The following is a 23,988-nucleotide window of genomic DNA, read 5'->3' on the forward strand; positions in this document are numbered from 1 at the left end:
TTGAAGGAAGGATGGATGGGGTCATGTATTGTGAGATTTTGGCAAACAACCTCCTTCCCTCAGTAAGAGCATTGAATATGGGTCATGGCTGGGTCTTCCAGCATGACAATGACCCCAAACACACAGCCAGGGCAACTAAGGAGGGGCTCCGTAAAAAGCATTTCAAGGTCCTGGAGTGGCCTGGCCAGTCTCCAGACCTGAACTCAATAGAAAATCTTTGGAAGGAGCTGAAACTCCAAACCTGAAAGATCTAGAGAAGATGTATGTAGGAGTGGACAAAAATCCCTGCTGCTGTGTGTGCAAACCTGGTGAAAAACTACAGGAAATGTTTAACCTCTTTAATTGCAAACAAAGGCTACTGTACCAAATATTAACATTGATTTTCACAGGTGTTCAAATACTTATTTGCAGCAGTAACATACAAATAAATTATTAAAAAAAAATCATACATTGTGATTTCCAGATTTTTTTTAGATTATGTCTCTCACAGTGGACATGCACCTAAGATGAATATTTCAGCCCCCTCCATGATTTCTAAGTGGGAGCACTTGCAAAATCACAGGGTGTTCAAATACTTATTTTCCTCACCGTACATATATATCGTATATCTTTTCTCAGCATCAAATTTTCTTAGTTTTAAAAACTGCTTACACAGATTTTTTTTTCTTTTTACATGCATTTTGCAATCCTTTAGTGATCCAAGGTTTGTCAAGATTTTGCTTATTTCCAACTTTTAACACCAAAGGGCAATGCTTATCATATACACTGGAAATAATAGAAATGAAAGATTCATAAGATTGATCAATGTCCTCAATATAGATGTCAGTCCAGTTTTGATTCTTTAAATCCATTCAAAAAAATTTCCAAAGTTTCCTGTTAGTTTCCTTTTGAAATTTATCATTTCAGTATGGTCAATTTTATCAACTAAAGAATTGAAAACTACAAAAGCCGGCAAATGATCCCTGATGTCACTAATAAGTAATCCCCCCCACCCAGATTCCCCACGGTAACGTTTGTCCAGTGGTGGTCACAGCTAACCAAAAAGTTAGCTACAATAACCACTACTCCGGTAACTGAAAAGTTAGTTTTTACAACAGTAAATTGATAAACTGTTAAAAAAAAATTAGCGGAAGCTACAACTAACCAATAACTGCTAAATTTCTATATTGACTCCGGTACACTGTCAGCTACTGAAAAAACAGTTTTGAGTTTAAGCACCGCTGATGCATCTGAATAGAATCAAAGGCGACAAGAAACCCAACACAACAATGATTCAGCGTTTCTGTCTTTGTGCGCCCTGCCCACTGCTGCAAGGAATAGACATTTTCATTGACAGCATACAGAGCCCCTGACGTGAGGCAGAAGTCATGAAAAGCAAAGAAGGTTTGACTTGTGGTTTGACTTAAAATCCAAACCAATTTCAGACTGTTTATTTATATTAACGTTAACTGACATTTTTACAAAGTGAAAATATCACAAATGGCTTTTAGTTTTAAAGTAATGCACTAATTCTAATTGTATGAGCATTAAAACTCAGATCCCCAGAGGCATTATGGGAAATTGAGCCTCCTAATTACTGGTTGGTTGTAAAAAATACAACACACTAGTTAATGCGTGTGTTGTTTTTTTATGTATTTTTTTTTTTCATTCATAAAAAAAGGCATCTGCAAAACTGAAAATTCTGTTCAAGTCTGACTGATACAGCACACCAAATGGCGACCAAAGGGAGAAGCCACAAACACATATGAACGTCTGTTCGCTTGCGCTGCAACAGTGCACCACACACATGAATGTCTGTTCCTGTGCATTTTTACAGCGCAATTTTTTTTTTGCGTCATTTGACAGCACGCTTTGCTATTTGATAAATATATTTGCTTCAAGTGAGCATGACTGCTAATTCTGTTTTAACTGGAGCTCACATGAGGCTCAAAATAGTGACGCCATGATGATTACTCACATAAAAAATGCTTTAAGTGTGACCCAACTTAGTTTTAAATGCCTGCTGAAAGTAATCAAGCTGTTGTGTGGGCCGCCCGAAGAGGAGGTACTGCTGGCCCAACACCAGAGGGCGCCCTGCCTGTAGACGGGCTTCAGGCACCAGAGGGTGCAGTCGCCGCCAGGAGCACCAGGAACTCTGACAGCTGTCATCCATCACCTCATCATGCCATCCATAAAAGCCTGGAGAAGACACCACACCTCTGCCGAGAAATCGTCTGAATTATTCAGGTAGACACTCAGCCATTCTATTCAGTTGTGACGTTCTTCACGTCTGTATTAGTAGTAAAGTTGCTTTCTAAGTTTGCAGCTTCTCCACGGTCTGCCGAGTCGAAGGGAGTGGTAAGAGGTGGCGTTCTCCACTCTTCACTCACATACTTGTGTAGTGGAGACTGCAAGGATAACCAGAGGAAGTAGTGGGATTGGGAGGTGGTGTTTTCTCCCTTTATCAGGAGTACTCTGCTGACTGTTTACTGGGTGCGTGCACACACACCCACTCTTGACTGTTTCTGTTTCCTGCCAGCAGTACCCGATCTGACAGCTGGAGACGGTGGCCACCTGGTGACTCGGGACTTGGCGGCAGAAATCTTGTGGGTCCCGACTCTTCTCTGGACAGACGTCTCCTATCCTCGAGCCTGCTCACACGACACCAACTTTATAATTGACCGTAGTATTGAATTGTATCTGTATCCGCTGTGCACATTTCACAACATTAAAAGTGTTACTTCTTATTTCCACTGACCGTTCATTTACGCCCCCTGTTGTGGGTCCGTGTCATTACACTTTTCACAACACAAGCTCTGTTAGGAAGTTTCCAATTCTCTCGGTTTATTTTAAGATGAAAAGGCAGTTTAATGGTGTATTTTTCATTTCAAGCGTAAAGAAAATTCATGGCTGTGAATAGGGATTTTTTTTTTTGCCCGTATATAAGTCACAGGATCTCTCAAACTAGTAAAAACAAACAAACAAAAACACGTGACTGGTATTCAAGTTCTTCCAAAAGCCATAAAAATAAATTCCAAACACTGCTTCAAATTTACATCACAAAAGTGCTAAAATTGATGCTGACTTAAGGACATTGTGTATATAGTAAAATATTAGTGAAAAGAAGAGAATTATGAAAAAGTAGTACAAAGCCAGAAGATGGGCAGCAGATGAGGATTACAATGCATCAGCAGTATGAAGAGATTTCACACATTCTCATCCATTTATCACAAATTTTCTCCAGGATAAAAAGCTAACAAGTTACGCCCATTTCTGAACAGCATCCATTGAACTCCCACACATAGTTTCACAGTAGGAAGCAGTTATCTCAAGTAGCAGTTGGCATGCAATTATCCTTATACTTAAAACTTTATCACTGGATAGTATCTCACCTCACAGACTGTACAGTGCCAGCATATTTTCACATGGTGCTTGCACTCATTACACGTGTAGACAAAGCGGTCCTGGCACTGGTTGTGGAGCTCAACCAACATGCACATTGTGCTCCACTTACACCTCCTCAAAGAGCTGAACTCCCAATGTTTGTCCCTGGCCAACGTCAGGAAGGCATCACGGCCATCCATTAGATCACAGGAGAGCAAGGGGTCAGGGTCAACAATGGGTGACAGGCTGTTGGCTATCGGGCTGGAGTGGAGGTGAATCACAAAGAAGACCTTCAACACATGGAGAGAAATCAGTTAGAAAAGCACAGTGACAGCATTCAAACACATTCAGTACAGATTTCAGAAACACCAGACAGTATTTATGAAAGGAAACAACTACCACACATTAATGTAAAGCTGTGCTTTGTTTATAAATACAAATATTTTGTTATTGTAACAAGTACAGCAAAAGGTAAGGTGCAAGCCTTTCAGTAAAGTACACACAGACTTAAAAGGTCTGGAGAAGAAAGAAAAACAAAATTTAAAACAATGGAAAAGGTGTGCACAGAGCGCAAATAAAAGAAAAAAATAATTATAAGTACACAGTAGCGTATATATATATATATATATATATATATATATATAAAGACAAAAGTATGTGCAAAACTGGGGATATGGAAGTCCCTGACCCTTTCCACACTAATGCGCCTTAATTGAGAGAGTGGTGCATGAGTCAAAAAACGGTCACGTGGCTCCTGGTGCCATCTTGGTTCCAAAATAGCATTCGTTGTTAATCTGTCTGCATGTAAATCCAGCTATTTAATTTATTTATTCACTGAAAATGCCGGGTTCTTGTGCATTTGGATGCACAAATAGACACAGCAAGGGCTTCAAGATGTATAGATTCCCTTCAGATCCAAACAGAAGAAAAATTTTGGAAAATAAACTCAGCCGTGTGGGATGGAAGCCGACTTCATTGCCAAAGCTTTGCAAGGTAAAGTTATTGTTCAGTCCCATGTACAATAAAACTCACCTAAACTGTCATTGTATAAACCAGATATTCGCAGTCACCAGACAAAAAAAGTCCCAAAGTTTTTGTATTGTTGTCCCATCTGATCGCAATGTATTTCTATTAAACCCTGAGCAGTCTGGATGTGCAAAGTAACAGAGGTACAAATTAAAGTTCAGCTCTGACACTCACCGATTTCAGGAAAGTGGGACCGGAGTCATTTCTGTGATTAAAAGCCCCACCATTTATTTTTTTCACAACAATTTTTTTGCTCAGACTCTGACCTGAAGCCTGACAAACACCTGTTAAATCAGGCACAAAAGGCTGTGATTTGATACTTTTCCTCCTTCATCTGCCATTGCATTATTATGGATTTTGCAGTGTCCGCGCTAATTAAAAATGGGTCAGAAAAGTCTGCACATTTACAGCACAAAGTTGGTAAAAGAGGAAAATGTACAGCTTACCTTTCATCTGGAGGTGATGATTGTAGAAAGAAAAACTTGAGGGTCAAATTAGTCCAGAATAAAGCATAATCCAGAGACTGAGAACTTTAAAACTGTCACACGTCATTGCATGACATGCAATTACAGCTGTGCAGCTGCATAAACCAGGTTTTAAATTAATTAAATAAGTCATCATAAATTGTAAATGTATGTAAATTTAATAGCTTAACTATTTTTATATTTATTTTGACCAGCACCTGTACCTGGATGTGTTGCTCTATGTCGTTAAATGATTTTAAAAACATGTTGAAAACATTAAAAGGTCCATTCAGGACTTCAGCGCAGTTGGAACCAAAATGGTGCCATGTTCTCAGTTGATGCCACTCTCTCAATTAAGGCACACTATTCCACTTAGGCACCCCCAATGATAATGGGCTAAATGTCTGTTTTCTTTCTCCTGAAGTCTATGATTAGCTCCTTGGTTTTGGATGTGTTTAGGACCAGGTTATTTTCTCTACACCACACCGTCAGCTGTTCCACCTCATCACGGTAGGCGGACTCATCTCCTCCAGTGATACAGCCTACCACTGTGGTGTTATCTGCATACTTAATTGAGGTGTTGCTGGTGTGGGTAGGGGTGCAGTCAAAGATGTAGAGGGTGAAGAGCAACAGACTCAGCACACAGCCTTGAGGGGAAATGGTGCTGAGCGTGAGCTATGGATACTTGAGGGCCAATCCTGATTCTCTGTGAGCAATCTGACAGAAAGTCCTTATTCCAAAGATGTGGAATGACGTAGACTGGGGTTCAGCAGTTTCTTCAAGAGGCCATGGGGGAGGATGGTATTGAATACTCAACTATAATCCACAAAGTGAAGACGGGCGTAGTCACCCTGCTGCTCCAGGTGGGTCAGCGTGGTGTGAAGGGCAGTGGTTACTGCATCCTCTGTTGACCTGTTGTCCTTGTAAGCAAATTGGTATGGGTCTCAAGTGGGGGTTATGAAAGACATTATGCGACTTCTAACCAGTTTTTTCAAAACACTTCATCACCCCCGGTGTGAGTGCAATGTGCTGGTAGTCACTGAGGCTGGTTAAGGGGGATTTCTTGGGTAGGGGGGCTATGGTGGAGGTCTTCAGGCATGACAGGACAGCAGACTGTCAGGGACTGGTTGAAGATTTTGGTGAAAATCCTAGCAAGTTCTTCTGCACAGTCTTTCAGCACCCGTCTGAAAATGCCATCAGGGCCCATTGCTTTGTGTGGGTTGACACCCCTAAGTGTGCACCTCATCTTGTGCTTCCCCAACCATAAAGTTGCTTCCAGCTACTGGTGGTGACGTAGCTGCTCCTAGTGTCACAGTCTCGAAGCGAGAGAAGAACAGATTTAACTCTTCTGCCAATGCGGCGCCAACTTCAGCAGTTCTGATGCTGGGTTTGTAGTTCGTGAGGTGTTGGACCACCATCCATGCCTGCCTGCTGTTGTTGCTGGCCAGGTGATCATCGATCCTCCTCCTGAAAACCTTCCTGGCGTTTCTGATGCCCCTCTTCAGGTTGGTGTGGGCTATGCTGTAGAGAGACCTATCACCAGTTTTGAAGGTGGAGTTTCCATCCTTCAGCAGCAGCTTCACCTCCCCGGTGATTCAGGGTTTCTGATTGGGGTCGAACCTGATGCATTTCTCCACTGTGACTGTGTCTACTGTTCTTAATGTAACACAGTATAGTGTCTGTAAACACATCCAGGTCCTGGGCTGTGAATTTCAAACAGTGTCCTGTTTGGACAACAGTTTGTTCTTGTACACATAAAGGCGACTCGACCATTATGGCAAATAATAAAAAGGATGAATGAGAAGTTTTTAGCCCGATCCAGAAAAAGTGGGGTGTGGGCCTCAATCTGTTCAGTCTGAGAAACCAACATTTCTCAAGAATGTGTGAAGCTTTGACTCACTGGGTGAGATGTTGAGAAATGTTGGTTTGTACAGAATGCAAAAGATGGAGAAACACGTCCTACTTTTTCTGGGTCAGGCTCAAAACTATTTAATCGCCCCTGGTATGTTCCACATCATACACATGTATCAATAACATATTTTAAGCACAATTTGTTTATGTTTACTTGAAATGGGACAATGCATATTAATGAACATAATTACATGTAAATATGACAGATTATAGCAGGATGCTAATTTCCATCAGTAGTCCCACTAACATAGAAACAGACTAAGACCACACAACATACCAAAATAAATTAATCATGACAGAAAAACAATTAAAACAGAATATACATACAAATATTTACAAATTCAAAGTAGGAATAATTGATAGTTAATAAGCAGCCGACAGGTGGAGGAACCAAAAGAGTTTTATGATGGGTGTTGAGGTGCAAAAGTACTGTATTAAAGTGACAAGTGCTACGTGCAAAGTGCTTCAGTGCGTGGTTGAATTGCGCATTACAGTACTAGGTTGTATTACACATTGCCCAATACACTCATTTGCACATGCACAAGTGTAAATATTGCACAGGGTGTCATACACAAGTTTATTGTGTAAAGACTACTAAACCGCTTAAAGTACACAAGGGCATTGTGTACATATAACTGAAAAAAGAAAAAAAAAACTTGAATGGTGCCTCCACAGTTGAATTGATTTCTGAGTGGTGCTCAATGCCAGTCTTAAACATCATTTGGAACTTGTGTAATAACTAATCCAACCTCTTTGTGTCTTTCCATGGTGGCATAGAGCTTCTGGGACAGATGATTAGCTGTAGTCGGTATCCAAGGCTTCTTATTGGTTTCACTGATGCTACTCTTGTTTTCACTTGCCGTGTTTTTGCTCTTCTTCTTAGCATTCTTGCTGTCACTTGGTGTACCCTGAGGACATACAAAAGACATCAAGCAAGTTTACTTATTTAAAGAAAACATATCATTTGACTACTGATGGGATAGGCTCCAGCCCCCTGTGACTCTTAACTGGAGTAAGCGGGTATAGAAAATGGATGAATATCACTTCTCACTGCTGAATAAATATTATATCAATGTGACAGCCAACATAAATAATCATTTTCACGGCTCCGCAATAATGCCTGTCGACACGTTTTGTATAGCAACAAAACAATGGATCAAATGTTTTATTAGATGCTATTAAAGTTGGACGTCCAATTTTGGTTTTAAAACCAAAATAAAGCCTTCAAAGTGTGATTTTCAAATGACAGATGATTAATTGCATTAAATAATACTGACGTTCCAGCTGTGAAATAATGTTAAATGTTTGAGGTCATCCTCCCACTCAAATGAATGCATGTTGACCACTTTCATTTAAAAATGTTTCAGTAGTGGAAAAATAAAATACATCTCGACAACTAACTGCACCCTGAGGTTAGAGAAGACAACTGCAATAGGAATTGCAATATTATAAGCGCACACAAACAAAAAAGGTGCTTTAACTTGACACCCCCTCCCTCACAGGTATCTTAACTCCCCCAACCACCAACCCAAGGACTGGTTCCTGGGACTTGGGCCAACCCAGACTACAAAAACTTGTAGGAAAATAACAACACTGACCTTCTTATATTCTATTATTTATATTGTTGGAACTAAGAAACTACCTAACAAAGAAAATAAATATTCCTTCAGAAATAGAATGTTCAACCAAGTAATTTCATTTTATTAAAAGATAAATAAATGCTCAGTGGACATCATCATAGCAGTCAGTAAGGGGCAGCTTGGGACTGAATAAGGTTCCATAAGGAGCAGATGATGGGTTTTGGTTTTGTGGAAACAAAATGATAAATATTGTTTTCTGTTAGCTGAATGTTCTGTTTGGCCTCATATAACACCATGCTCAATATGCAAATCATCTGATACAGACATTCCTTCAGCCTTACAGCACCCAAATGACCTCTGAGTGACACAGACAGCTACAGGTTGGAATGACTCTAAATTGTGCTTAATCACAATACAAAGACACCGTCTTTCATGAAGACATCTTCACAGTGGGACCCTCTTCACAACCTGTGGGTGATCCACCATAATAAAAGATATTCTCTTAGATGAAAGACACTCTGATCAACCACAGTACTGTGACCCACAAACACTGTGACAAAACCATTCTAGCAGATAAAAGAATCTTTCAGCTTTTTAGTTGGGACTCCGTTTTCACAACCTGTTTCTTAGTTAACACCCTGTATTATGTCACTGATAGATGCATTCTTTAGGTACTGTGTGCATGACTGCATGAAAACAGAGCCCAGAGTGCCAGACTTCACACTATATCAGAATACTGCTTGCATGCTGTTTGACTTGGTGTCCAACGCTTTGCATTAAAGAGCCTGTTATTTTGACAAACAATCAATCTGCTGGGTTTTCTTTCCATAGATAGCCTGAGACTGCTTGGTCTAAAATCCTTTTGCCTCCACAAGTTGGTGTCAGAAGTGGGATGCTCTCTGGACCGTCGGACCGGACGGCCAAACAGATCCAGTAGGAGGTGATCTGTCTTGTACCAGTCTTAGGCTTTAACAGACATAGGACCAACTAGTTCTTGGTCTAAAATCCTTTTGCATCCACAGTTTCATGGAATAAAATGATCTGATGGATGTTGACGTCTGTCTGAGTTGCTGTCAGTCCAGTGATGAGTCATGCACGTGTTCCAAGATGGAGGAAAATATTGTGGAAAGGTGCTCAAAGTCCATTCTAGCATTTTCTTTTTTCTAAATCTCTGGTCAAAGGTGCACAAGGTTGCCAATAACCTTTAGTGGAGATAAGGTTAGCTGGCTCATGAAAGCAAAAACAAACAAGAAAATTGGGGGGGGGGGGGAGGACTTTTTATAGTCTACAGGGAAAAAAGTGAAGGTTCTGTCAGGCAGTGGTGGGCACAGCAAACCAAAAAGTTAGCTTTGATAACTACTAATCCGCTAACTGAAAAATGAACTTTTATAGCGCTAAACCAATAAACTGCTAAAAAAAAATGTTGTGGAAGCTACAGCTAACCGCTAACAGCTAACTTTTAGTATTGACTTGGTACGCTGTAAGCCAGTTTTGAGTTTAAGCACTGCAAGTGCTGCTGGGTAAATTCAAATGATATCACAAACCGAAAACAACAACAAAATAACAAGCCAGAGCTTCTGTCTTCATGCACCCAGCCCGCTGCTGCTAAAAGCATCACTTACTTTCAACATGCATCGACTCAGACAGTGGGCAGGAGACATGAATCGCAAAGCACTTTTCACTTATTGTTTCATTTAAAAACAACTAATTCCAGGCAGTTTATTGACATTAACGGCAACTCTGTGATTTTAATGAAATGAAAATATGATAATGCACATATCTTTTAACGTAATGAGCTAATTCTGAAGGTGTGCGCTTTTGCACGTGCAAAAAGGCATTATGGAAAATTCAAATGATCTCCACTCATCACTTCCTCCTCCCCCTGTCAAAATGCATAGAACACTGCCATGTACTGGATGGGAGTGTGAATACCAACTGTAATTTGTGTGTGGTATTCGCCCTATTGGGATTTCAAATTCTGCAAAATCTCACAAAATTTCAGAGAGTTCGCACTGAGACCGCCTGATAAGGCTGCAATTCAACCGCTGCACACGGACAACAGCATTAACATCGCAACATAAACCTCTTTGTATATTATGCCTAAAACTCTTGTTAATATATTATCTGGGTTTATAGATGTTATTGTGTTTGTTTTATGTCAACATGCAAGAAGCTCAGGTTGTTTCACCGTTATTTACAGTGGGGAATCGCTGTGAGCTGCGATCGCTTCCTGTTCATGTCATTCTGGAGGAAACTGAAGTATGCTCTTTAGCGTCCTGCTTATTGTCCTTTACAGCACTGTCTGCTCGAAATTCAGCTTGCGTTTATGAAGTTCCACGCATGTTAAACGTAGCAGACAGGGAATATTTGGAACATATGTTTTAGCAAGTTTTCTGGACTGCTACAAGTTTCTCATGCAGCAATCTCTTAAGAGAAAAGAATCCATTTATTTCTAAACCAACAGCAGAATTGTCTCTCACACCAGTTTATGATATGATATGGATTAAGGTTAAATACCCATAACGGCATTGCTTTTGGTAGGTTGGATTTTCTGTTGACATCACCAAAACAAGACTCAGCAATCGGCGGCTGACTAGATGTTAAAAAACAAACAAAAAATAAATAAAAAAATAAAAAGATAAAAACTACTGTGCACCCCTCTCTCTCTCACACACACAGAAAAAACTCTATGACCACCTTGTCTATAAAACAAGTTCAGGGCTCACATTAATGGTGAGTTAAGTATTGATTTTCATGTATTTTGCAAAATAGACAAGGTTGAATTATATTTTTACTATGCTTTATAGCTCTGAACATGACATAGTAGGAGATAACCATCAGGTCTTTACACTCATGTTGCAGTAATGCCTCAGCTTCTCAAGAGTAATACCACTGTAAAAGTATAGAACAGCTGTTAAAACGCAATAGTACCGAACAATCAACTTTAACAGTCGTCAATGGCGTTTCTGTATACATTCAACAACATCAAACCCCAACAACGTCTAACCTCAAGGGTTTCGCATGCGGCTGCATTTTCCTCTGTCTGCCTCTCCTCCTCCTCCAGCTCCTTAATGCTCTGCTCCAGCATGTTGGGCCAGAAATCTCCCTCAAAGTAAGGCAGCTCACTGGCGCTGGTCAAATGGTTCTCTGTTGCCTGTTTGAAGATGTCCTGAAAAGGCAACAAAAAGTGAACCAGTTGTGCTACAACTAGGGATGGGTATTTACAAGACTTTCTTAATATTGATGCCATGATCGATTCTGCTTTTTGATCCAATTTTTATCGATTCCCTTATCAAAACCTCCTGTGAATTTTCTGTGTACTAAAAGTGGGTTTACAGGTTTTCTATGTCAACAACATTTTATTGAGACTTAAAGTAAATAAATATGAAGTTGGTCACTGGATCCTTGATCTCTGAACAGAAATAAAAATAAATAAAATCTGTGATCTCTGGACATAAATAGAAAGAAACAAAAGCTGTAGTTTTTTAATCAAAAGCACTTCCTTTCTGGTTTTAATGAAACAAATTTAACTCCATAGAACCTGAGCTGAGCTCTTGCAGTCAGCTGTGGTGCAAGTCAAGATCAATGTAATTCATAAAGATCGGAGGACGTCATTTGTTTAAGAAGAAAAAAAAAAAAAAAAACGGTTTTGGTGAGTTGCAGTTTGTCTAAATTACAACATGGGGAAAGTAGTGTCATTTCATTTATAAATGGCAATTCACTTTGAAGTTATTAATTCTCACCAAAATCTATCTTTCTTCACTCGGCAGAGACCCGTGCAGCGCTTGGAGCTGTGCAGTTAGTGCCACAAAACAGAGGATATCATTATTATTATTATTATTTCCTTTACCTGAGGGACAGTAACTTCAGTTTACGACCCAGCAAAGTGGGTCCAGCTCATGGCAGAGAACCATTGTGCGCTGCCCCACGAAAAGTTAATGAGGAACGAATAAAAATTCCAGTGTGGACCGGAGGACAATACTTGTTTCTTGCCCACAAAAAGACAAGAGTCCCAGTTAGTGACTTTAATCAGCACAAAGGTGGCTCACGATTGACATCTTTAAATTGCTTTGAGGCAATGAACAAATTGCAGACCTTGCTTCTATGACTGCTTCACAGCTTGCGCTGCGACCTGCTGCTTCGCTTCGCAGCTTCTCAGAAACAGCAGGTCTGGAATCAATGTAGAGAAATGATCATTTTCTCGATACACACCCTCAAAACCATCAGCCACTCTGGTTAATTTAAACTTAAGAACAGACAACAGAATCGTTAAGCAAAAAGGCTATTGATGTCGGTGGATCAAATAATTTCTTTTCAATTCTTAAAAGGAATCAAACTGAATTATTCAATTGATCAGTTTCACTTTTTTCATTTTAAATGTGTGTTAAGTTTAAACAGCCAACTCTGAGTGCACACTTGAGTTGGAGTAACACTTATTACATCCACCATTGTGGACGGGGTTTCAGTTTTGGTTTACATGAAAAACATGTACACATCATGTTCAGTGCAGAAGGTTCCCAGTTCAAGACCGCCCCTGCCCACTCTCCATGTAATGTGGAGTTTCAACAGGAAGGGCATCCAACATAAAACTTGCTCCAAAGCAACATGCAGATCCACCTCAAATCTGCTGTGGTGACAGAGTGAAAACATCTATAGCCTCTGACCCACTGAAAAATAAGCCATGAATAATGAGCCACGCAGGGGTGTGTCGTGATTATTCAAAGAATGACCCACCTTTTCAACTATCATGTATCCACTACTAAGGCGCCTCTATGTGCCCTCTCTGTACCACGCATGTGCTACGTTGCAGCCTTGAGTGAGCCACCACCGACCGGCCATTAGAGCTTTGAATGGCTCGTATCAGCCACGCTAAGCCACGTGTGAGCCACGCAGTGCGCTGTAGCGCGACATCGGTGCACGAACGCACATGTTTGGTCCTACCCTCCACCCCTCCCACACTTGTTTCCTCATGGAGCAGGAAAGAGAGGAATAAAGCGTCCAGATGAAACAGTCTTCTGTGATTCCAGAAGCGATGAGAAGTGTTTTCAGTATCCAAGGTTTGGCAGAAAATGATCATCCGCTACAAAATAATAATTTTATATACAGCATCCAGAGCACAGAGCAGGTGGAAGTGATAATTGATAGCATTCAATGTGCTATTTTTGGCAACCACTCCAAAAACAGCTTCTCAGATCATGCACAGCTGCCAGGCGCTGGGATAATGGGCTTTTAGAAGCCTCGTAAGCACCAAGCATGCCTCTAAAATCCTCAGTCATTGTAGTAACTCGTACTGAAACTGCCCCATGCTGTTGTTGCTAAATTTTGAACATCTTGAAATTAGCGCCACCCTCGGAGAGCCTTGTTAACCAACAATAATACTTCTAAGAGCCACCATTCTCCCACGATAGCTGAATAAACCCTCTCATAAAAAAAAAAAAAAAAAAAAATGCTACGTGGCTCATTATTCATCCTTCATTATTTGATGGGACCAGGGCTTATACAACCCCTGGTAAAAATTATGGAATCACCGGCCTCGGAGGATGTTCATTCAGTTGTTTAATTTTGTAGGAAAAAAGCAGATCACAGACATGACACAAAACTGAAGTCATTTCAAATGGCAACTTTCTGGCTTTAAGAAACACTATAAGAAATCAAGAAAAAAAGATTGTGGCAGTCAGTAACGGTTACTTTTTTAGACCAAGCAGAGGAAAAAAATATGGAATCACTCAATTCTGAGGAAAAAATTATGGAATCACCCTGTAAATTTTCATCCCCAAAACTAACACCTGCATCATATCAGATCTGCTCGTTAGTCTGCATCTAAAAAGGAGTGAACACACCTTGGAGAGCTGTTGCACCAAGTGGACTGACATGAATCATGGCTCCAACACGAGAGATGTCAATTGAAACAAAGGAGAGGATTATCAAACTCTTAAAAGAGAGTAAATCATCACGCAATGTTGCAAAAGATGTTGGTTGTTCACAGTCAGCTGTGTCTAAACTCTGGACCAAATACAAACAACATGGGAAGGTTGTTAAAGGCAAACATAGTGGAAGACCAAGGAAGACAAAGTGTCAAGACAGAAAACTTAAAGCAATATGTCTCAAAAATGGAAAAATGTACAACAAATGAGGAACGAATGGGAGGAAACTGGAGTCAACGTCTGTGACCGAACTGTAAGAAACCGCCTAAAGGAAATGGGATTTACATACAGAAAAGCTAAACGAAAGGCATCATTAACACCTAAACAGAAAAAAACAAGGTTACAATGGGCTAAGGAAAAGCAATTGTGGACTGTGGATGACTGGATGAAAGTCATATTCAGTGATGAATCTCGAATCTACATTGGGCAAGGTGATGATGCTGGAACCTTTGTTTGGTGCCTTTCCAATGAGATTTATAAAGATGACTGCCTGAAAAGAACATGTAAATTTCCACAGTCATTGATGATATGGGGCTGCATGTCAGGTAAAGACACTGGGGAGATGGCTGTCATTACATCATCAATAAATGCACAAGTTTATGTTGATATTTTGGACAATTGAAAGGATGTTTGGGGATGATGAAATCATTTTTCAAGATGATAATGCATCTTGCCATAGAGCAAAAACTGCAAAAACATTCCTTGCAAAAAGACACATAGGGTCAATGTCATGGCATAGGGTCAATGTCAATGAGCAGATCTGATTTGATGCAGGTGTTAATTTGGGGGATGAAAATTTACAGGGTGATTCCATAATTTTTTCCTCAGAATTGAGTGATTCCATATTTTTTTCCTCTGCTTGGTCTAAAAAAAGTAACCGTTACTGACTGCCACAATCTTTTTTTCTTGATTTCTTATAGTGTTTCTTAAAGCCAGAAAGTTGCCATTTGAAATGACTTTAGTTTTGTCATGTCATGTCTGTGATCTGCTTTTTTTCTACAAAATTAAACAACTGAATGAACATCCTCTGAGGCCGGTGATTCCATAATTTTTGCCAGGGGTTGTATTATAAGCCCTGTGTGTGTGTGTGCGCGTGTGTGTATGGCTTTGATCACTTGGCTTTGTCGTTTGGTATGCTTATGTACTTTGGGTCAAGGATGAATGCTGCAAAAACAAAGTTGATAGGACTAATACTTCTGTCAAAATTAGCGATATCAGCTAACAACAGTGAACAGTGGACAATGCGCTGCAATGCACCATGGGAGTTAGGGGTTTTAAATGTTGTTACTGTGTCGGACATTCAACACATAATGGAAATTGTGGATATAATTCATCATATGTATTCCCCGTTTTGCATGCAATAACATGACGAGATGTGCAAAGTGCATACCAAAGTGTCTCTGCCCCGTTGATGTGTTCCCGCCAGGAACCGTGTGGTTAATGGGTGGGAAAGAGCTGTTCTATAAAGTCTGTATGTTGTGTGAACCAAAAGAGAAATAAATGGCACACCACTGCATTGTCAAAATGGGAAATTGTCGGTCCTCCTGTCATCCATCACAATTTCCACATTATTGTGGTTCATGTTAGTTTAAAGAACATATTGCACCAAAATCATAATTTAGATTTAGGCTGTTAGTAACCATCCGGTGATCCACCAGGATTACTTTGTGCACTTCCGTGACCGGTTTCAAAGTATACGGTAGACTTCCAAAAACAAAGTACTCGTGAGTACTCGGGTGTTTCCAACAAGTGATGTCACAACTAGAAGCGTCCCAGCGTGCACTTCAATGGAATGCAGCTGATAACGTTAAGAACAGAGACACAGATTAATTCCAAAGTTGACATAAGTGTGATGTTGTGTTATGATGACTTGTTTTTAAGTGAAAACTGTTCATTTTGATGGAGTCATGGTAAAAGCTGCGGCTCCAAGGAGGTTTCTGTGCACCTGCAGCCATGAGTCAAAAACGCAGCCTGTCAATAACCATCTGTGCTCCAGGTTCAGCTTTGTGCATGATTAATAATGAGTGTTGTTATCAATAAGATCTAAAAAAAAAAAAAATGCATCTGCTTCCGGGGGAAAGAGAGTGTCTCACGCACGCACACACACACACAGCGAACTTCGCAGCACACATACGCACATTCCAGCTCCAAATTTACACTCTAGCACAGTTAAAAAAAAGAAAAGAAATCTAGCCACAAAAACAAAAGGGGGACATGCCACACTCACCGTCGTGTTGTGGATTAATTTCCAAATGTAAACTTCACGCGATCAAAGAAATGCACGCGAGATCGCTGCAGCTGCAGCTGGGCCCCTCTCTCAATCGCCACATAAAGTAATGTCCATGAACTCCTGGAAATAATGCATTCTGACTTTTTCCAACGTAACAAATCCATCTCCGTGTCCAGGCAGTCTGTTAAAAACAGTGGCAGATGTCCTGCGTCCATGTACACAGCTTCAGCAACCAGCATCCACACAAACAGCGCGTCACTTTAGGCTTCAAAATCCGACACTGAAAAAGTTAAGAGTTTCGAGATAAAGTGGGTCATCTGCTCTCTGTAAATCCAAGCCATCATGTTTGAACAGCAGCTCAGAAACTTTGTTTTTGGACGGAGCAGGTTCTTTTCCCTCCGTCTGTCAGTTATTGAGAAGTTTCTGTTTTGCTCATTAGGATGTCACACACTGAAAAATGCAGAGGATTGCTGAGTGAGACGTTTTCCAGAAATGCACCTGAGAGGAATAAAATACATCAGAGATCACTAATTATTAGCACGTGTGCAGAGACACTTAAAATCAGGAGTACTTTTATGTTGTCTTACTACCTGGGACGTAAAAAAAACATGAGACATGTCCTTGAACAGTGTGACTGATTTATTGTGTTTTTGTAGTTCATTTAGTTCAGTCCATTTAGTTAAGTGTCATATTGCCGTTACCATGAGTGAAAAGTGTACTGCTTTTGATGTCTTCCGCCACTGTCTCCATTTGTCGGTGTGTAAAAATAAAAGCATGCGTGTATAATTTTGACCACGGACAAACTGAGGAGAGCTGACAGTTGCCATTTGGTATGCTTAAGTACATTGGGCAAAAGATGAACGCTGTCAAACTAGAACATTGATAGGACTAATAGTTTTAGAGAAACTACGGAGATTAGCTAACAACACTGAACAATGGATGTTGATATTTAAGGCGCTTTTCCACTTCACAAAAGTAGCACTACTCGGCTCGACTCTACTCGGGTTTTTGCTTTTCCATTAGGGTAGTATCTAGTACCGGGTCCTTTTTTTTAGTACCTGCTTGGGAGTGGTTCCAAGCGAGCCGAGCCGATACTAAAATGTGACGTCAACAGGCTGCCGGCCACTGATTGGTCAGAGAATGTTGTCACTGGACGAGTCATGAGTGCGCCGTCCGAGAGGAAAATCAAAACCTGCCATTTTTAAATAGTCACAGCGGCGTTACAGTGACCGTCGTTTTCTTTCGTTTCACGGCGAGTTTTTTTTTTTACTCGCACAAAACCACTCCGTGGTCTGTGGATGAGCTGCGGACATTTATGTTTGGTGGCAGAGGAGAGAATATAGAGAGGTGGATGAAGCGATCCGAAAAGAGGCCGCACTCGGCTCACCGGACATTACAGCAACTCAGAGAACAGCTGAAAAGGATTAAAAGTGATTAAAGGACCACAATGATCGGAGTAGGTCGGACCGTAAGGGCTGGAAACGGTTCGACCGCAGGAACACTGTTTACGGACACCGACCGGCGAGCAACGGGAGGCAGGATTACCGCGACTTGGCTTTGTTGGAAGCGACGGATGGTAAGTGTTTTTGTGTCTGTAGTCTGCTTGAAAGCACCGTTTAACGTTACTTATCCCATTGGTGGGAAGCACACTTTAACAAACGAAGATTGTGAGTCTAAACTTGTGTTAAAGTAATATCGTTGTCTCATGTACGTGGACACAGTGAGCTAGCTGACTGCTAACTAGCGAGCTAGCTAACTCCATGCTCCGCTTTAAAGTATTAACTTCTGACAGAAAAACACCTCAAGTCAGCAAGACAACAAACGTGTACATTTGACTCATTTAGTGCCATTACTGTGATGTGGTTTTTTTTTTTTGACATGTCGCCATTTTGTGTTTTTGTTGAATCCAGTTCCATAAGTGAGGAGGGTTCGAACACCAGCTTCAACATCTGTATCGTCCAGCATCACACAGCAACGTCATCACAGGTAAGAATAACTTGTCTCACATCACGTAACTCCCCCAAATACGATATACATATACATATATATATATATATATATATATATATACACACATACAAGGTGACCCCCCCCCCCCCAAAAAAAATCCAGAACCTACAAATATTGTCATAAATCCCACAAAGGTCCAGCAAATTTTGCTGGACCTTCCCAAAGTTTCAGTTATCTTGATCGATTTGCATAAAAGTCATGTTCTTTCAAAATGATGCTCCAAATGATCTGATTTGTTGGAGGATAATTTTGAAAGAACATAATTTTTATGCAAAGTGACCAAGATAACTGAAACGCTGGAGAATGATCATATGGAGACTGAAGGTTTTTTTTTTTTTTAAGTTTTTTAAACTTTCTTTCCCATTTCTAGGGAACTTCTGCTTGATAAAAAAAAGTGTGCTTGCGTGATTTTATTTAGTACAACCTCATTCCAATGAAGTTGGGACATTGTGTAAAATGTAAATAAAAACAGAATACAATGATTTGCAAATCCTCTTCAACCTATATTCAACTGAATACACCACAAAGACAAGATATTTAATGTTCAAACTGATAAACTTTGTTGTTTTTGTGCAAATATTTGCTAATTTTGAAATGGATGCCTGCAACACATTTCAAAAAAGCTGGGACAGTGGTATGTTTACCACTGTGTTACATCACCTTTCCTTCTAACAACACTCAATAAGTGTTTGGGAACTGAGGACACTAACTGTTGAACCTTTGGAGGTGGAATTCTTTCCCATTCTTGATGCACAACTTCAGTTGTTTAACAGTCCGGGGTCTCCGTTGTTGCTTCATAATTCACCACACATTTTCAAAGGGCAACAGGTCTGGACTGCAGGCAGGCCAGTCTAGTACCCGCACTCATTTACTACGAAGCCACGCTGTTGTAACGTGCAGAATGTGGCTTGACATTGTCTTGCTGAATTAAGCAGGGATGTCACTGAAAAAGACCTTGCTTGGATAGTAGCACATGTTGCTCCAAAACCTGGATGCACCTTTCAGCATTGATGATGCCATCACAGATGTGTATACTGCTCATGCCATGGGTACTAACACACCCCCATGCCATCACAGATGCTGGCTTTTGAACTTTGCGCTGGTAACAATATGGATGGTTTTCTAATCCTCTTTTGTCCGGAGGACATGACGTCCATGATTTCCAGAAACAATCTGAAATGTGCACTCATCAGACCACAGCACACTTTTCCACTTTGTGTCTGTCCATTTCAAATGAGCTCCAGCCCAGAGAAGGCAGAGACGTTTCTGGATGCTGTTAATGTAGGGCTTTCGCTTTGAATGGTAGAGTTTGAACTTGCACTTGTAGATTTTTGAAGACTGCCCCTCCCTGAGCCTGGTTCTGCTGGAGGTTTCTTCCTGTTAAAAGGGAGTTTTTCCTTCCCACTGTTGCCAAGTGCTTGCTCACAGGGGGTCGTTTTGACCGTTGAGGTTTTTCTGTAGTTATTGTATGGGCTTGCCTTACAATATAAAGCACCTTGGGGCAACTGTTTGTTGTGATTTGGCGCTATATAAATAAAATTGATTTGATTTAGATGTAGCGACGAACTGTGTTAACTGACAATGGTTTTCTGAAGTGTTCCTGAGCCCACGCAGTAAGATCATTTACACAATGATGTCGGTTTTGAATGCAGTGCCGCCTGAGGGATCGAAGGTCACGGGCATTCAATGTTGGTTTCTGGCCAAGCCGCTTATGTGTAGAAAGTTCTCCAGATTCTCTGAATGTTCTGATTATATTATGGACTGTAGATGATGGAATCCCTAAATTTCTTGCCACTTAACATTGAGAAACATTGTTCGTAAACTGATGGACTATTTTTTCACACAGTTGTTCACAAAGTGGCGATCCTCGCCCCATCTTTGCTTATGAACGGCTGAGACTTTTGAGGATGCTCCTTTTATACCCAACCATGACACTCACACTTAGTGTCCTCAGTTCCCAAATACTTATTGAGTGTTTTTAGAAGGAAAGGTGATGTAACACAGTGGTAAACATACCACTGTCCCAGCTTTTTTGAAACGTGTTGCAGGCATCCATTTCAAAATGAGAACATATCTGCACAAAAACAAAGTTTAGCAGTTTGAACATTCAATTGAATATAGGTTGAAGAGGATTTGCAAATCATTGTATTCAGTTTTTATTTACATTTCACACAATGTCCCAACTTCACTGGAATTGGGGTTGTAAGTAAATATCATAGCTGAATGACAAGAAACTGAAAACACTTATTTCCATTGTGGTCCATTTAAAAATTCAAATGACAAAATAGAAGTAATAAAAATAAAAATATAATGCAATGCTAAAATGCCTTTGGCCATATGAGCATTGTCTTCTTTATAATATGCAGTTTAATTGGTATCTCAGTGCAAACTATATACAGTGGTCCCTCATTTATCGCGAGAGTTACGTTCTAAAAGTAACCCGTGATAAGCGAAATCCACAAAGTAGTCAGCGCTACTTTTTGCAATTATTATAGATGTTTTAAGGCTGTAAAACCCCTCACTACACACTTTATACACTTTTCTCAAACAGGCATTAACATTTTCTCACTTTTCTCTCCTGTGTAAACACTCTTTTTCCTTCTGGGCGAGAAGATTATAAACAGACACACGCAAAACACAATGCACGTGCTCTCCCTTCGCTCATTGCCTCCGGAGGTACGGATGCGGGACCTGCAAAGAATCCGAGTCCTCTCTCGGTGGCCTCGGAGCTCTGCGGCTGCGGTCAACATCCGCATCAAAACAGCGAGCGTAGTCTCTGGACCTGTGGCCATATTTGGTGCAGCTCCGCACAGCAGAGAGGAGGGCGGTGTGAGTGGCCCGCTGAGGCAGTGAGAGCAATCGTGGTGATGCCGACCGGTGCTGCGACTGGCGCTGCGACTGGCCCGCCTGATAAGGACGCAGAACACAATGCGCTGTAAAAAAAAAAAACAAAGCATGCAAAATTGCACAAAAAAAAAAAAAAATCCGCGAAACCGCAAGGCCGCGAAAGGTGAACTGCGTTATAGCGAGGGACCACTGTGTGTGTGTGTATATATATATATATATATATATATATATATATATATATATATACACTCAACAAAAATATAAACGCAACACTTTTGGTTTTGCTCCCATTTTGTATGACATGAACTCAAAGATCTAAAACTTTTTCCACATACACAATATCACCATTTCCCTCAAATATTGTTCACAAACCAGTCTAAATCTGTGATAGTGAGCACTTCTCCTTTGCTGAGATAATCCATCCCACCTCACAGGTGTGCCATATCAAGATGCTGATTAGACACCATGATTAGTGCACAGGTGTGCCTTAGACTGTCCACAATAAAAGGCCACTCTGAAAGGTGCAGTTTTGTTTTATTTGGGGGGGGATACCAGTCAGTATCTGGTGTGACCACCATTTGCCTCATGCAGTGCAACACATCTCCTTCGCATAGAGTTGATCAGGTTGTCAATTGTGGCCTGTGGAATGTTGGTCCACTCCTCTTCAATGGCTGTGCGAAGTTGCTGGATATTGGCAGGAACTGGTACACGCTGTCATATACACCGGTCCAGAGCATCCCAAACATGCTCAATGGGTGACATGTCCGGTGAGTATGCCGGCCATGCAAGAACTGGGACATTTTCAGCTTCCAAGAATTGTGTACAGATCCTTGCAACATGGGGCCGTGCATTATCCTGCTGCAACATGAGGTGATGTTCTTGGATGTATGGCACAACAATGGGCCTCAGGATCTCGTCACGGTATCTCTGTGCATTCAAAATTCCATCAATAAAATGCACCTGTGTTCTTCATCCATAACAGACGCCTGCCCATACCATAACCCCACCGCCACCATGGGCCACTCGATCCACAACATTGACATCAGAAAACCGCTCACCCACATGACGTCACACACGCTGTCTGCCATCTGCCCTGGACAGTGTGAACCGGGATTCATCTGTGAAGAGAACACCTCTCCAACGTGCCAAACGCCAGTGAATGTGAGCATTTGCCCACTCAAGTCGGTTACGACGACGAACTGGAGTCAGGTCGAGACCCCAATGAGGATGACGAGCATGCAGATGAGCTTCCCTGAGACGGTTTCTGACAGTTTGTGCAGAAATTCTTTGGTTATGCAAACCGATTGTTTCAGCAGCTGTCCGAGTGGCTGGTCTCAGACGATCTTGGAGGTGAACATGCTGGATGTGGAGGTCCTGGGCTGGTGTGGTTACACGTGGTCTGCGGTTGTGAGGCTGGTTGGATGTACTGCCAAATTCTCTGAAATGCCTTTGGAGACGGCTTATGGAAGAGAAATGAACATTCAATACACGAGCAACAGCTCTGGTTGACATTCCTGCTGTCAGCATGCCAATTGCACGCTCACTCAAATCTTGCAACATCTGTGGCATTGTGCTGTGTGATAAAACTGCACCTTTCAGAGTGGCCTTTTATTGTGGGCAGTCTAAGGCACACCTGTGCACTAATCATGGTGTCTAATCAGCATCTTGATATGGCACACCTGTGAGGTGGGATGGATTATCTCAGCAAAGGAGAAGTGCTCACTATCACAGATTTAGACTGGTTTGTGAACAATATTTGAGGGAAATGGTGACATTGTGTATGTGGAAAACGTTTTAGATCTTTGAGTTCATCTAATACAAAATGGGAGCAAAACCAAAAGTGTTGCGTTTATATTTTTGTTGAGTATATATATATATATTATACCCGGTGCTGCCGGGGCTAACCTGTTTTCGACAGGCCAAATGCCAATAATTTTAATCAAAACAATTGCCCAACATTTGTTTTTGTCATGCTGATGTCTTATAAATGTAATATTTAATGGGCTAAAGTTTGTCCTGCAGAACTATAAGAGGTGGACTCCCCAAACTAAGTGGAAATACTTGGTTAAAAGACAAACACATTTGACGTCCTTCATGCAGACTATGTTTTGCAATCAAATTTATAACAAAATTACACACAAAAGATAGGTAACAGTGAATATAAATATCAATGAATCATAGAGAATAGAATCAAAGAGAACAGATTAAAGCATTAGTCCAGTAACCATAAAGAATTAAAGTGAAAGTTCTTTTTGTCTAAGGGGGTGTAATTAAAATTCTGACCACTTTACTCAGGCTTTCTTGATGACGGTTATGGAATTACTGGGCAACCAGTAATTCCATGGTTAAAGGTCTATAGATCCATAGACCTGGGCAACCAGGGCAGCTTGACCCGGTTGATAAATAGATAAAGAGAATAGATTAAAGTATTAATTTTTGGTTACGTTCAACTTTTAAAAAATGGTACCAGTTTGTTCCCCATGTCATGAAGATTCAGAATATATATAGTTTTTAGGGCTACATATTATAGTTTGGGAGTTTATCCCGGACGGACGGACGGACAGACAGAATTAGCCCTTTATGTATACAGATATACAGTATGTAAATGTTTGGGCATCCCTGATGATTTCCAT

The 23,988-nt window shown here is 40.8% G+C and overlaps 1 protein-coding gene across 1 annotated transcript in view; it reads right to left on the bottom strand.

Annotated features, from left to right (window-relative positions):
- Positions 1-23,988, bottom strand: part of LOC117525712 (CREB-binding protein-like) — a 125,493-nt gene that overhangs the window by 18,289 nt on the left and 83,216 nt on the right. The window contains exons 14-16 of the mRNA XM_034187640.1: positions 11,352-11,513; positions 7,514-7,672; positions 3,372-3,653 (exon numbers count right to left, since the gene is read on the bottom strand). Of these exons, the coding sequence (XP_034043531.1) occupies positions 3,372-3,653; positions 7,514-7,672; positions 11,352-11,513 (603 nt within the window). The remainder of the gene's footprint in view (positions 1-3,371; positions 3,654-7,513; positions 7,673-11,351; positions 11,514-23,988) is intronic.

The sequence above is a fragment of the Thalassophryne amazonica genome, chromosome 15 (genome assembly GCF_902500255.1).
Source record: "Thalassophryne amazonica chromosome 15, fThaAma1.1, whole genome shotgun sequence".
In the NCBI taxonomy this organism is placed as follows: domain Eukaryota; kingdom Metazoa; phylum Chordata; class Actinopteri; order Batrachoidiformes; family Batrachoididae; genus Thalassophryne; species Thalassophryne amazonica.